A 15,062-nucleotide genomic window follows, 5' to 3' on the forward strand; every position below is an offset into this window, starting at 1 on the left:
TTTCGCTCTGTCGAACGGATGTTTATTTGAGTTGTAGTTGCACTGCACTGCACCTTCACTTCTTCCAATTTGCAAAGGCCCTACCTTCAGTGTTAGAGTAAGTGTAACCCATGCTCTAATATATTATCTGGTTATTAACCCCGTTGGCCTGTATAGTCCAAAAACGTGTTACATATATATATGAAGTGAGTGAAACTACTACAGAAATCCAAAATAATCCAAATGTGCAGATTTATTTCAAATTTCAATACCTGTTCCTTTCCGTATTTACACTCTGTGCCATGTTTTAAAGGGGACCCGTCACCCAACAAAAATTATTCCAAATCCTATTTTATCATGTTAGTCAAGCAAAATTAACTTAAATTACACTGTATAAATTATTTGAAACTTACTTCCATCAGTCTGGGAATTCATAATTATAGCAAGCAGGCAGGAGACATTTTGTGGACACTGTTATTAAGGCAAGCCTTGCATCATCTCAGAATCTAGTTTGTGCACCAGAATGGGGAACCTGATGCAGTGGTTACTAGGGATGCACCGAAACCACTATTTTGTATTCGGCCGAACCCCCGAATACTTCGCAGAAGATTCGGCCGAATACCGAACCGAATCCTAATTTGCATATGCAAATTAGGGGTGAGATGGGGAAAACATTTTTTACTTCCTTGTTTTGTGACAAAACATCACCAGATTTCCATATGCAAATTAGGATTCGGATTCGGTTCGGCCTGACAGAAGGATTTGTCCGAATCTGAATCCTGCTGAAAAAGGCAGAATCCTGGCCGAATCCCGAACCGAAACCTGGATTCGGTGCATCAGTACTGGTTACACAATTAGATGGTTACAAGAACTGGAGGAATGAGTGGAGAGCAGTGACATCTAGGAAGTGCAGAATGGAAAGTGAAAGTAATTGCTTGCCACGCCTCTATGCCTAAGGCATAGAGGAGGAGCAGGCAATATTTGATTGACAGCTGAAAGGTTTAAAGGAGTTTACAACAGCTATGAATGCTTTAATAAAAAAAAGATTTGGGATTTCATGTTTAATTTGAAAAGGATTTTTATTATACAGCTTTTTATGTCTGGGTGACAGGTCCACTTTAATATACATGTTTGTGAGTTTTAGGATGGGACTACTTGATGGTTTTGTAGGTAGAGTAATATGTAGTGATGGAATCTTTGCAGTTTCCCTTCCCCGAAAAATTTGTGAATTTCACAACAATTTTTATGCATGCGCCAAATTTGACATGCGTCAATTTTATTATTTGACATGACAAATTTTTCGCTTGTGAATAGTCAATGCAGTTTCGCAAATTAATTAGATTGTGGCGAAATGCAGAAATTCATCACAAATTTGTGTCTGGCGAATTTATTCGCCCATCACTAGTAATGTGAAAAGAACAGATGAGGTTGGGAGTAAGTGGTATATACAAGGGGGGAGTATAAGAATGGTTCTCAGTATATTTGGCTTTCATTTCAAGAACAGTAAAACCTTATAATTTTACATTGTGTTGTTACCTCTTTGTGGTCCCAATTATCATATATCCCATATAATGAATTGTCCCTCTTTTTGTAGTTATGGGCATCAATTTTAAAATAATATAGACATGGTTAAAAAGCAAGTCTAAAAAAGCATGTCAAACAGATTTAAAGGGTTTTACATCTAAAACAACAGCCAAAGAGCCATTAGAAACAGTCAGGTTATAAAGTAACAGTGAAAGCACTTTTAACAGATTTTTGGAATGCTTAACCGAAGCTCTTGGCTAAACTGCAAGTCTAATCAGAATAACCATTAAACACACAGCTATTATATTAATATGGAGGCAGATTTACATGTAGTAATTTGCTCCAAAAGAAAACATTTGTAGACAAAGACTGAATTAAATATATGAAAGGGAGAATATTTGTTTTTTGTTGGTACATCTCTATCAAACATTTTATAAATTGCAGATATTTTCTTCAATTTTGCAGTCTAGAAGGCATGCCCACATTGTGGCCAGTCTTGTTATAGCTTTTAATCGCTGCTTTTAATCAGTGCTTTAGTATCTGCCCACTAATCTCTAGTCTTTGTGTTACTGCTGAATGTGTAGATCTCTGCTGCCATCTTCTGTTGTTTGTGTTTAATGCTTCAGTTCCCACACTTGTATTTTTTTAGTTGAAACAAAGTGAAGCAAATGCTGACACCAAAGAAAAATTACCACTGCGCCTACGTATCTTTGAGAAATTCCCCAACAGACCGCAAATGGTGAAGATTTCAAAGCTTCCTTCTGATTTCACAGTTCCAAAAATAAGGTATTTATTTACATTGTTCTTCATTTCATCTTAAAGGAAAACTATACCCCCCAAACAATGTAGGTCTCTATTAAAAGATACTGAGTAAAACAGCTCATGTGTAAAACCCTGCTTCATGTAAATGAACCATTATCATAATAATATACTTTTTTAGTAGTATGTGCCATTGGGTAATCATAAATAGAAAATTGCCATTTTAAAAAAATAAGGGCCGCACCCTGAGATCGTAAGATTCACTGTGCACACATACAAACCACATGTAAGGTCACATGAGCCAATTAACAGACAGAGTTCTGCCTTTTGCTTCAACACTTCTTCCTGTTACAGTTAGAGTTGTAGTATTTCTGGTCAGGTGATCTCTGAGACAGCACAGATATAGTCACGAAATGGTGGTTCAAGGCAAGAGATGTAAAAGGGCAATATTTATGTAAATATATATTCCAGTTTGGTAAGATTCTTTAATATGTCATTCAATTTGATATAAACTATCTGTTGCTTAAGTATTCATTTTGGGGGTATAGTTTTCCTTTAAGGTGTGTATTATTAATTTAATAGTTATATGTAGCAGTTTGCAGAGCCAGAATAATAGAGGAAAATTGTCGTGTCCATGTAATGACTTTTTTGGATGAAGGAGTGAAAGTTAGAGATCCCTATTAGAAAGCTGGTAAGTTTTTCTGTGGTAAACTCTAATTTCAGACTGTGATAAATCTGCCCCTAAATCTCAGGTTTTCTATAGAATATTAAATTAATATGATTAAGAGCCCAGCAGTGCACAATTTAAATCAGGTTATACATAGTGATAAAAAAAACTGTGTCAAATAGCTGGAGCCTGATCATTATGGTCCAGAGTATTCTGATCATTGTTTGCAATTCACTTGTTTTCCACCCAGGACTAGCTTCCGCTCAATTAGTGTAGCGCACTGGTAACATCAGACCCTCATTCCTTGCATACATGTGTGGAGAAAGGGAGAAGTGTTGCAGAACTGTACCTTTCCACTCCTCAAAACAGGATGTTTGGACACCAGGAATTCAACAAAATGACAATTTATTAATAGGCACATCACCTCCATGACAGCCTTTAGTGGACCTGGATTAGCTCCAGTGCTACTGCCTGGGGAATCCCAACCTGATCCCCATTTACTATGATCCCTACACGAATAGGCAGTATCACCTGGGAGAGACACCTCCAAGCTATCTTCCTATATGTAGCTCAAAACTGCTCTTTCTAGCTTGACCTATCTAAACTACAGCGTAGTTATTATGCTGTGTAAAATACAGTGGGCTAATACATCACACATTGCCAGGCTTCGCAAAGTAAAAACTTTTAGCATTTTTTTTTAGAGTGGCTTCTGCCGGGAGCAATGTAAAATAACAGCAGCAAATCTGGTGTTTGCATTGATAAATTTGCCATTTATTTTACACTGTTCTTTTTTGGTGAGTTTCATTTTACACAGCATAATAAACGCCCTCTAGATGTGTACTATGACAGGAGCTACACCTACCACTACCTAATACCTCATTCACTGAGCCCTGTCCCCTAACTTCTGTTAAGTTCACCTTCCTTGGGGTCTATGTCACAGGCGCTCCAACAACATTACCCTCTAAAAAGTCCAACGCAGAAGAACATGTGTTGCCTCTACTTTATAAGGGCTAAATAAATACTGACACCTCCGGGCCATATCTGGAACTGTCAGAGGAACACTTTAACCTGGAATGGCAAACACCTTTCCCTCCCAACTCTAAATAAGGCCCAGCTTGTAGCTGGCCTAAATGAGGAGAATTCTAACTAGTAGTTGATTTCCAAGCCATAGAAAAAGTTAACCCTATGGACTACTGCAATTTCTTGTTTTATTTGATAGGACATCTTTCTATCACTCCGCACACTGGAGAATTCTGAAGAGTTCTTCAGAAGTCATTAATTCCTTCAACATTAAATCATATGGAAACATACCAATATGGAAAAACTGTTCTCAATTGTTCTCCTCTTCATTGGTTCTGTTGTCTAAATGAATAGTGTCAGTGCCTAATACTGTCACTTTGCCCTATCCAACTATTTGGAATGACACTATAGGAAGCTTCTCTCATCATTCACTAGACTGGTGGGAGGGACTGGGACTTGCTACTAATGAGTGGTGTAACTAGATATTACTGGGCCCACCAGCAATTTCTTTTTCAGCCCCCCAAAATTTCTAGAGATTGACCTATTTTTACTAGATTGATTGAAATTGTATATGAATTAGGACCCCATGAGGCCCCTATTCCTACTGCCCTCCTGATTTACTACCAGAGCCTAATCGTGTACATCTGGCCTCTTCCTTACTCTTTAAAGTGTGCAGAAAAATCAGTTTTGCCACAACCCACCCCCTACACACACAGAGAACTGCTACTATTGAAACATCTTATCATTTACTAAAATATGTATCTTTTTAAAAGCAAATGTTGTACCCCGCTATAAATTAGCCATTCCTAACTCAGCATTGTTAATCATGTTCTTCGGCTGCTGCTGAATGTTTAATCATTTCAGTATTTAATCAGTATGATTTAACGTTTTCTTTAAGGGAGAGTTTCATGAAGCAGTTTATTGACCGCCAGCAACAAGACACAAGCTGTTTATTAAGAAGGCTTCCATCTGCTTCTTCTTCTTCATGCGATCATTCCAAACGATCGGGAGTAGAAGAGAATAAGTACATTGACCAAAAGGTAATTTATACTCTAGGTAGAGTTTTTTGATGCCAATCATTACATTTGCAATAACTGAAAAGTAAGATATGATATAGCATTCTATATATATATGACGTAGCATGGGATACTGGCAGTGTTTTCACTGTAACATTAAACATTTTCTATTATTACATTCAAATATCAATCTACCTAAAAAATGTGGTATTAAGATTTAAGTGGTATTACCTTTTTTACTATGTCACACATTCATTAACAAATGTGTTTTTGTATTTCCTTTTATCAAATAAATATTAAAGCATAGTTCATTACATGTATGTCCTGCAAAAAATAATGCAATTGATTTTGTGTTATTTTAGCAGGAGCCAATCCAGTTACTGTATATCATACTCTTTGGTATGCTGCCTGGTTCACATAAATATAATCTAAAACCTTCTAAACTAATCAGTTCTTTGTTCTTCATACTGTGCATATTGAGTACCTTGTTCTTAAATTGTGTTGTTGCATAGTTTATTGCTAGGTTTTATTGGGTTTCCAGTTGGGACACTGACCACCACACTCCAACCACTACTGGGCTCATTTTTATGGCCTTAAAATTGGCCTGAGCCACTCATCACTAGTAGTAATCTATGAAATAGTAGACAATAACAGGCCTTATTTATCTTAGATAGAAGATTAAAGGATATTGTACTGAAATGCTCATTTACATCCATTATTAGTTGGCTTATGTCAGAAATATTCTTTACTTTGTTGTTATCTAGTAGGGGAGAAAAGAATATGCTTGACACTGTTTTTATGTTGAATCATGCTAATTGCTATGAGGAAACGTAGGAGAGTTTTTATGTCTTTCCTATTAATGATCAGTGTCATTAATGGTTTCTTTAGTTTTGATCAACCCACAATGATCTCGGACCATTTTTATCAAATACAATGTTTTTTTTTTCTTTGTAAATGGCAAGTGGCTCTTCATTTTTAATGCAACTTCCTAAATCTAAGTCAGCCTGCTGGAAAAGTATAACTACTAAATGTCATAATTAATTACATGCACCCCTACAGGATACAGTTTCTGGGGTATTCTTGAGACTGCTCCACAAACCTTATGTCAGCTAGGGGAGCAGAGCAAACAGTAGCCAGGCAACAGAATATTCTGTGCACCTAATGATAGGTCTTTGGAAAAGCTTGTTATCAATGCAAGGTAATTGTTTCAAAATATGCACACATTGATGCTTTTATGAACTTCTGAACACAATTTGTATAATATATTGTGTTGCATAGAAGCATTACTCATCCCATAGAGCAATTTGCATGATGAGGAGTAAGTGCGTAGGAGGGACATGACAGGAAAAACCAGTGAACATAATGCAGGATTACAACCTATGTACATTTTTACAGAAATATATTTTATATCTATTTCAACACAAATTGTTGGCATCATTTTTACTCTAAATCCTTCAGCTTCTCCTATCACCTTTATGCAGATGACACATAGGTCTTCCTTTCCCACCCTCATCTCAACCCTGCTATTCAGGCAAAAATCACACAATGCCTTAACACTGTAGCATCTTGGATAGCTATTTGCCACCGTAAATATAACATGTCTGTAACCCTATCATGACACCTGTGCAGTATAAGATATACACTCTCAAATAAAATATAATGTTTTTTATCATACAGGGCCTGAATCCACTTTGCTATATGAAATACATTGGGAATTTATAATGGTGTCTCCATCTTGTGGGATCTGGGAATGCACCTACGGGTGATCCCACTAGGAAAAATAATAATACGTACACACAAATTCTCATCACCCCATACACTTCCTCCCTGGCCTTGCACTAAGTTCAGGACAATCTACTGACCATACCGTTCACCAAAACAGCTTGGACATAATAGTTGCACATAAAAAACCTTCTCAAAGATTGCACCATACCACTAAAATGCTCTACTGTCTTGCATCAGGAAAGCTCCTACACTTAAAAAATCATCTTTTAAATGAAGCACTTGGCTAGTCCTCCTCTGCAGCAACTTATCTGCATCTTCCTGCTCCAGAGAGGAAGTCTTGGGAGAGTGCGTCTCCTGGGGGAGCCATCAGAAGCGGAGGAGGACTATTCTTCCTCAATCTGACCCACGCCCAAATAGTAGATCACCTGATTCGCTGGTTAACCAAGGGCTCTTGTGGGTTTTCGGATAATCGCGAACATCACTATTTGCTTTTTATGTTGTTTATTTCTCATAAATCATGGGAAAGCAGTTGCAAACTGGAAAAAACATTGGTATTGTAATTAGTAGCTAAACTGTTTGGTTTTCAATAGCAGGTATTTGAATAATTAACTTCATATTATTGTCAGATTGTCAGATAATCACATGGTTGGATATGCACCAACACACAACTCTTGCATGGTAAAGTAATAGAAGGAGCTCAGGTCTAATAACCCATAGCAACCAGATGTTTATTTTTGAGAGGCTGAGGGGAATATGCTACCTGTTGATTGGCTGGTATTGGGATTAGACCTATAACAAACTTTTCTGCTTTAAGTACTACTTTGGTTGGTGCATTTAGTGTATTTAGCCTTTCATTACATTGCTGCTACACTAAAATGCAAGCATGCATTTTTATTAGTGATGTAGTGAGAAAATAGTGTTAGAAAGCAAGTGTACAGGCTCCCAAATTAGTCATCTTGACTTTTAACAAGTCCTGAAATAGAATGTGCTGCTTTTCTTCCAGGAAGAAAAGCCTCTCAGGCATGCTTTAGTGGTACTGTATATCGGTACAAAGTCCAAAAAGTATTATTTTACTCAGTAAGCTTTAGAAAGATGTTACCTGATGATAGCCATATTCAGACCATCTTACAATTAAATATTAATTTGAGAGTTATTAGTTTGAGTGCATCATTTAAAGAAACAATAACAATACCTTTTCAGAACACACTTAATAATTAAATCAATCCATTTAAAGCACACTGATTGAATAGTGGCCATTAAATAAGGAACCACTGTGATAGCTGCTTATTATATGCAGCATCAAACTGTTTCTGACCTCAATCAATCTTTCCACTCGTTTGTGTAACTTGGAGGTGAAACACCTGCTAAATTATTTCCTGGTTACTATGGCTTTGAATGCTCAATCTGCAATTAATGCAAGATTGATAACACACTCTGAAATAAGCCTGACCTTTTCCTTTTCAGATCCTGGCAGAAAATGAGATGTTTGGGCTGATTCGCCAGAATATGCCGTATAGCTAATACTGTCTAAAAAAATGGAAACATAAAAAATTATATGCCTTGCAAAATTATTTAGAACCTAGCATAGTTCCTATTTTTTACTGAAGAATAAAACCTACACTGTTTATAATAAAGCACCAAACCTCAAAATTATGTTGTTTTATGTTAAAAAAAAGAAAAATTAAAAAATGCTGTTTGTGTATATATTTACAATTCTGTAGAGCAGTCCCCAAACAGTCACCATACCCTTGGATGTTGCTCCTAGTGGCCTCAAAGTAGGTGCTTTTTTTTTTACTTGGAGGCAAGTTTTACTTGCATAAAAACAGGTTTACTGCCTCTTGTAGCCACCAGTCCACATAGAGGCTACAAAAATGGCCAATCACAGCACTTTTTTTGCTCCACCCAGGAACATTTTTCATGCTTGTGTTACTCCTCAACTCTTTTAACATCTGAGTGTGGCTTACAGGAAAAAAGGTTGGAGACCCCTGCAGATTTTTGTGTTCCATTTCTCTAGGCAGATTTGCTCCAGGTGGTTATAAAGCAATGCAAGCCAAAATCACTTTGCATTTTTAGGTACCATCCATTAATTATAATTCTAATAATTAAACTGGGATCAGGGGTAGAAGCACTTCCTCTATTAAAGAAGTACAAACCAAGACTCTCTGCAGATACCGATGGTCTTTTTCATTGTCCTGGGCAAGTGCATGAATAATATAGAAATTCTTCATCTATTTCTGTAGATGCGGACACCTTCATTCAGCACAGGGGTTAAAGAGATAAAATGCCAGACTGTGTAGAATGAACCCGGGCCAGTGCATTTTTAAAAGAGGTGGATCGATTTGAATCACAGGCGATGTCAACAACTTGGCACCTCCCCAGTGATTTTGACTGAAACAAATACGCTTTTCAAATTTCCCAATAATTTGCACCATTCTTCCTGCCAAGTCCTTTCTGATGAAAATCAGCCAAAAGTCACAATGCTACCACAACCACATATGTTATTTGTGTGTCATACATATTTTTTAAATGCTCTATACTGGTTTCATCTAACCATAAAACTATCAGATCTGCATGGTTTTGTGGTTAGATTAGACAAATATAGAGCAAAGCCGCAAAGGCAAATATTACTACTATACAATATGTAGAACATCTACCTGGAACAAATAACTCCTGAACAGTTTTCAAGCCTGGTTTGTACATACCTCAAAAGACTAAAAACTGTTGTTGCTGCAAAAGGTGGTTCTCCAAACCATTTAAATGTGGAGATTTAAGACTCATGCACACAGCACATTTATGTTTGGTTATTTGTAAGATTTCTTCTTGAGTGTACGTTTCTAAACTTTTCTCTTGCATTAGAATAGTATTTTTGAGTTTCAGTGCTTTGCATAAAAATAGCATTGACAAAATTTCAGTCTAGGATTTATTTCATAAAATATAATAATCTGTCAAGGGAAAAGTATTCACAGTTTGTATGTTCCAAAATGTAATTAAAAAAAATAGAAATGTAATAAGGCAGGGACTAATATCTCAGTATTCCACTTTGGCATGACAAAGTTTATGTTTTTTTTTTAATTTCTGCCTAAAAGTGAGGCTGAGAGTATAAATCATCCTATCATCCTGTCTGGCTGTTGGAGCTGGTTTGTTTGGTACTAGGCTTCACTTTTCAGCAGGTACCTGTACTTCATGATTCTTGCATATTTGAGACACATAAATGAGAATTTGTTCTCAGGCATTACCTGACTAAATTGAAATTTTCAAACATATTTGCCATGATGACGAGAAAATATTATTTCAGAGTTTTTTTTTTCTCTATAGTGATTTGTTATCTACCTTGTAACAAAGTTTTCAGTATGAAACATAGAAAGCTAATTGATTTTCTGTAAGAACTGCAAACCAATACCTGCAAAATGCCTGCAAACCTAGACATAGTGAAGATCAGTATTACACTGAGGCTCACATGTGCATGTGCCTCCTGCAGCTTTGAATTCTTTTAAAAAATGTGGAGATCCATGCATCCTTAATATTGTATATGTGCTGTTAATGTTCTGGGCTTTTGGGGATCCCTAAGGATCCATGTAATAAGTATATAGAGCTTTTGAGGGAAATGAGGCATTTTCATCTTCAGTGTCTAAGTTTTCCTCTGCCACCAAAGTTGTGCAGCAGTCCAATGGACAAGGAACATGTTAAAGGAAACCGTATACCCTTGGGAAGCACCTATCATGCAGGTAGATTCCTACTTTCCTTTATTCAGGAGAGGCAATTAATTATGATATACATAAGGGATAATTTACAAAAGCAAGTGCAGTATGAAATTGCAGTTTCACATGCAAATCTCCATGTTTGTTACCCATAATACCAGTGTTATTTCAGCCTTTCTCTGAGTTGCATAAACTGCTGTTGTGTCTGTTGTCTCAAAATGCAAGTGCAATTGCGTCTAGTGGAAGCTGCATCACGTCAAAACACTCTTTGTATCTGATTCAATGGGCACAAATCTGATGCGACTACTGATTCAACCCACTGTGGGAAGTGCCTTAATGGATTGTACCCTCCATTGCATCCATTTTGAAGAACCTGCCATTGCTAGTGAGTTTGTAAATGACCCTTATAATTTGTTGTTTCTTTACAGTTGAATGATATCTGCCTTATAATAAGATGAGACCCTATGGTATGTTCTTGAAGTCCTGAATTTCAACAAAATACTTTTTTTTTTTGCTCAGCTAAGCACTGAATGCTTGTTATAGAATCTGATGTGTGGTTACAGTAAACAGAGATAAATGCAGCCGTTATAATGAGTGTTCTTCTTTTGCCTTACAGCTTCGTAAATCAGTGTTTAGTATAAGAGCAAGGAATCTTCTGGAAAAAGAAACAGCAGTTAATAAAATCCTCAGGTAATAATATTGTTGCTTAGTTACTGATTACAGTGCTACACAAGGACCTATTATTACAGACTGAAAAATATTATCAGTCGGCATAAAAAAAAAGTCAAAATGTGCATTGACCCAAAATCCTATCTTAATTTTTCTAATCTATTGCTTTGATTCCCACACACACTAGCCCCACCGTTTGGTAATCTGTTATAAATCTATAGAGGCAGTAGGCTATCTCAGTTGAAATACTAAAAGGACCCAATATGAGTGTCTCCCAAAGCCATGAACCCTCTATGACAGGTTCTAATTCATATATCAATGTATACTTTATTTTTAGAACCATATTTTTCCATTCTACTTGAATATATCACAAAGTCAATCAGGAATAACAGCAACTGATATAAGGAGCACTTCATTCAGTATAAACTTTATATTAACATACAGTAAATGCTCTCTGTGAATTTGTAGATGAGTTTTTTTGCAGCTGTGCCGGGTTTCTTCCGACAGTCTATGAGGATTAAATTGCTAGACTATGGGAATGATTATAAGTGTATATCAATTATAAGAACTTGGCTTCTATCCATTTCAATGTGTAGATGAACCGCACCTCTCACCCTTTCCACAAAGCTTCCTGCCCTGGTGGTGCAGATCTCTCTAGACGGTTGGCACTCGTCAGTACAATGTAGAAGATTTAAGAGAATAGCACAACACCATGTATGTTGCAGGTGGGGAGCTTACCCTTCCTTATCATCTTATAAACATTTCGGGGGGATTAACCCTCCCTTCGTCAGGACGGAGGGAGGGTTAACCCCCCCGAAACGTTGATGGTTAATCCCCCCCCCCGAAACGTTGATGCACAGGTGGTCACTTTAAATAAAAGGGGTAAGCTCCCCACCTGCAACATACATGGTGTTGTGCTATTCTCTTAAATCTTCCACATTCTATCCATTTCAAGACCTGTATGAATGATTGACAACTTTATTTATATGAGTGGGGAACATGACATTATAAACAATAATATTCTAGTCTGATGTACAATGTGAAATTGATGCTGGCTGATTTTGGTATTAGGCAGACATTTTTAGAAATAAAGGCTTGATTTGAAATAAGCATTACTTAGATATTTAGTACTTAACGTCTGGATCACAGAGAAGATGGGTGGTAGTTAACAGCAGTAAGGCATCATTATCTTATGAGTAGTGATGTGCGAATCGGTCCCGTTTCGCCAATAAATGAAAAGATTTCTGAAACACATTGAAGTCAATGGGCGTCAGCATTGTTTTTATATACAATACAACAATTTTTTACATGCACAACAATTTTTCTTGCTTCAAATGCATTACAGTTAATGGGTGTTTTTTCTTATAGCATCTTTTTTTGTCCAAATGCATTAGTCAATGGGCATTTTTTCACTTTTTTGTTTTGGCAAATTTTTCCGCAGTGAATTTTTTGCCGAAGTTTCGCAAAAAAAAATGTAGGTGGTAAAATGCAGAATTCCGCCGCAAATGCATGGCAGGTGAAAAAATGCACTCATCACTAGGTATAAGCTTGTGGGGTGAGGCAAACAAACCTGACAAACATGAGAGAAATGGGACAACAGATAGCTAAAGTGAAAAAAAAACACAGATGCCAATGGTGCTTATCACAGATGCCAATGCTGCTGGGGATAAAAGACTGAACATATTTAGAGATTTGCAAATTGATGGAATAAATTAGTGACAAGTCAATTCTCCAGGCCATTAATATGTTTTGAGACTTAGAACAGTTGTTGTTTATGCTTTTCATCATACAGTTGACCAGGAAAAAAACTCTTATTGTTTTTAAAGGGAACATAACTGTTCCAAAAGTTATCTGGCCTGCATAATGTCATGGTTGAATTAATTGCTTTCTTCATATGCATAGGGCCAGAAATACACAGGAGCTCAGCATTTTTCCACTAGCACTAAATTGTAACTAATGAAATGCCCTGTATCTTATAAAGGATAAGTAAAGTAAAATAAAATCACTTACATGCATTATATTTTAATATTTCAAAGCTATTAAACACTTAATTAACTGCTAACTGCATTTTGCAACAGCGCCACTTGCTGGTCAGTTCCTCTGACTGTATGGTGGGAGAGATATTTCATAAGGAAAACTGAGAACTGCTGTGATGCTGCTCTGTACTGGAAAATCATGGGGAAAGGTCATTTGAGGTTTCTGATTTCTTTCTGTGCAGAGCAACATCAGAATAATTGTCTGTTTTCCTTCTAAAATATCTCTCCCACTAAACAGAGGAAGTGACCAGCAGGTGTTGCTGTTGTTACAACATTGCAAACGTGTGTAGGAAAGGACCCTGAGCAAATTTACATTCATATTTTAAGTTGTAGATAAGGCTCTTCAAAGCCCTGCGCAAACCTATGAGATATAAAATAAAAATATTGGTTTGCTTGGAAAATCATATACTTAAAGGCTGATTTATTATCCTTGGAGCATCAGGATTGAGTCATTTGATGTAAAAAAAAAATCAGCGTGAGGTCATGCCGAACACAATGCTCAAAGGATAATAATTGAGCCCCTTAACATTAACCCCCAGCCTCACACACATATCATATAACAAGAAAACTGGGGATTTTGTTTGAGCAATAATCCATACCTGAGTTAATGCTCTGCTTAGTATTACTCAAATATTGCAAACTGCCTGACTGATTTCCAGAGTGTCTTTGGTCTGCATAAAAATTTCCCTTGGATGGATGGTGCCACGTAGCTGACGCCAATATTGCTATGGCTGTATTAAGGAGTTTTTCATCAGAATTCCAGTTTAATTGAGACAAAGTTAATAAATCATATAATTTTTAGGCAGTAAAAAAGAATCATTAAATTGTTAATCACTGCATTAAAGCTTCCAAATCTGTTTTTAGTTTAAGATACAAGAAAAAAACATCACTTTCAATCTTTTACTAATTCTTGAATTTTCTGTACAGAGAATGCTGGGAACACTTTTATTAAGGCTCGCGAGTATACTGTATTTAGTTATAAAGATATCAGTGGCCTGTAATACCATGTGTTTTTGGTGACATATTTTTCAGAGCAACATCACAAGGACTGTGTGTAGCCAGAAGTTACTTCTTAAAGCACAGCCTCTGTTGATGTACCTTTTCATGTCCCACTGTTTAATTTATTTTCCTTTGCAAATAATTTCTTTTAGAGATTGCACAAGACAGCGCATGCTGAGTGGATCCTTTGAAGGACAGCCTGCAAAGGAGAGATCAATACTTAGTGTGCAGCACCACATAAGACAAGAACGGAGGTATATTTAGCCAGCAAAGCCACCTCGGGCAAGTCTTAGCTTTCTAGAATGTACTATTATACTGTAATTTCATACAGAAATCCTATAAAAAGGATATAGAATAATACACTACCCACTGCCGGATGAAAACACTTTTCCAGTAAATATCTTGTATAAGCCTTATTACTATAAATGCACCCTTCTTATGTAATAGGGCTATTATTTAAAAAAATATATTTTTCTTTGCTATTGCAAATTCTATATTATTTTAAGACTGTATAAAACCCTACATCCTACAATCTAAAAGGTATTATTTTGGTCTATAATTCCATTTAAAATATTTAGCTATTTCCTTCATTTTTCAAGCATTTACACCACACGTGAGTTGAGGGCTAATCCATAATATCTCACATTACTTGTATTTTCTTGCTTCAGATCACTGAGACATGGATCAACCAGTCAGAGAATCAGCAGGGGGAAGTCTCTAGAAACACTGACACAAGACGTGAGTCTCATTTATTACATATCGCTCACAACAGATTTGAGGGCAATTAATTATACGTTTATGGCAGTAGAACCACTTCTAAGTATTTAGTGCTTTTTTTTTTTTACCCCAAATCTACTATTAAAGATCATTAGTTTTTGCCTGGTAGATGTTATATTTATGTATTTTGTATTTATGTTAATTACACTTTTATTGGACAATGAATATGCTGATTAGTTCCATTAAATCTATA

General features: G+C 36.4%; 1 protein-coding gene across 4 annotated transcripts in view; it reads left to right on the top strand.

Moving 5' to 3' along the window:
- The window catches only part of nalcn.L (sodium leak channel, non selective L homeolog), a 155,438-nt gene that overhangs the window by 95,183 nt on the left and 45,193 nt on the right, over nucleotides 1-15,062 (top strand). For all 4 annotated transcript variants that reach the window (XM_041582403.1, XM_041582405.1, XM_041582404.1 and 1 more), the window contains 5 exons: nucleotides 2,153-2,289; nucleotides 4,848-4,989; nucleotides 11,005-11,078; nucleotides 14,245-14,346; nucleotides 14,761-14,830. In XM_041582403.1, coding sequence (XP_041438337.1) covers nucleotides 2,153-2,289; nucleotides 4,848-4,989; nucleotides 11,005-11,078; nucleotides 14,245-14,346; nucleotides 14,761-14,830 — 525 coding nt within the window. The remainder of the gene's footprint in view (nucleotides 1-2,152; nucleotides 2,290-4,847; nucleotides 4,990-11,004; nucleotides 11,079-14,244; nucleotides 14,347-14,760; nucleotides 14,831-15,062) is intronic.

This window comes from Xenopus laevis, chromosome 2L, assembly GCF_017654675.1.
Source record: "Xenopus laevis strain J_2021 chromosome 2L, Xenopus_laevis_v10.1, whole genome shotgun sequence".
NCBI classification, from domain to species: Eukaryota; Metazoa; Chordata; class Amphibia; order Anura; family Pipidae; genus Xenopus; species Xenopus laevis.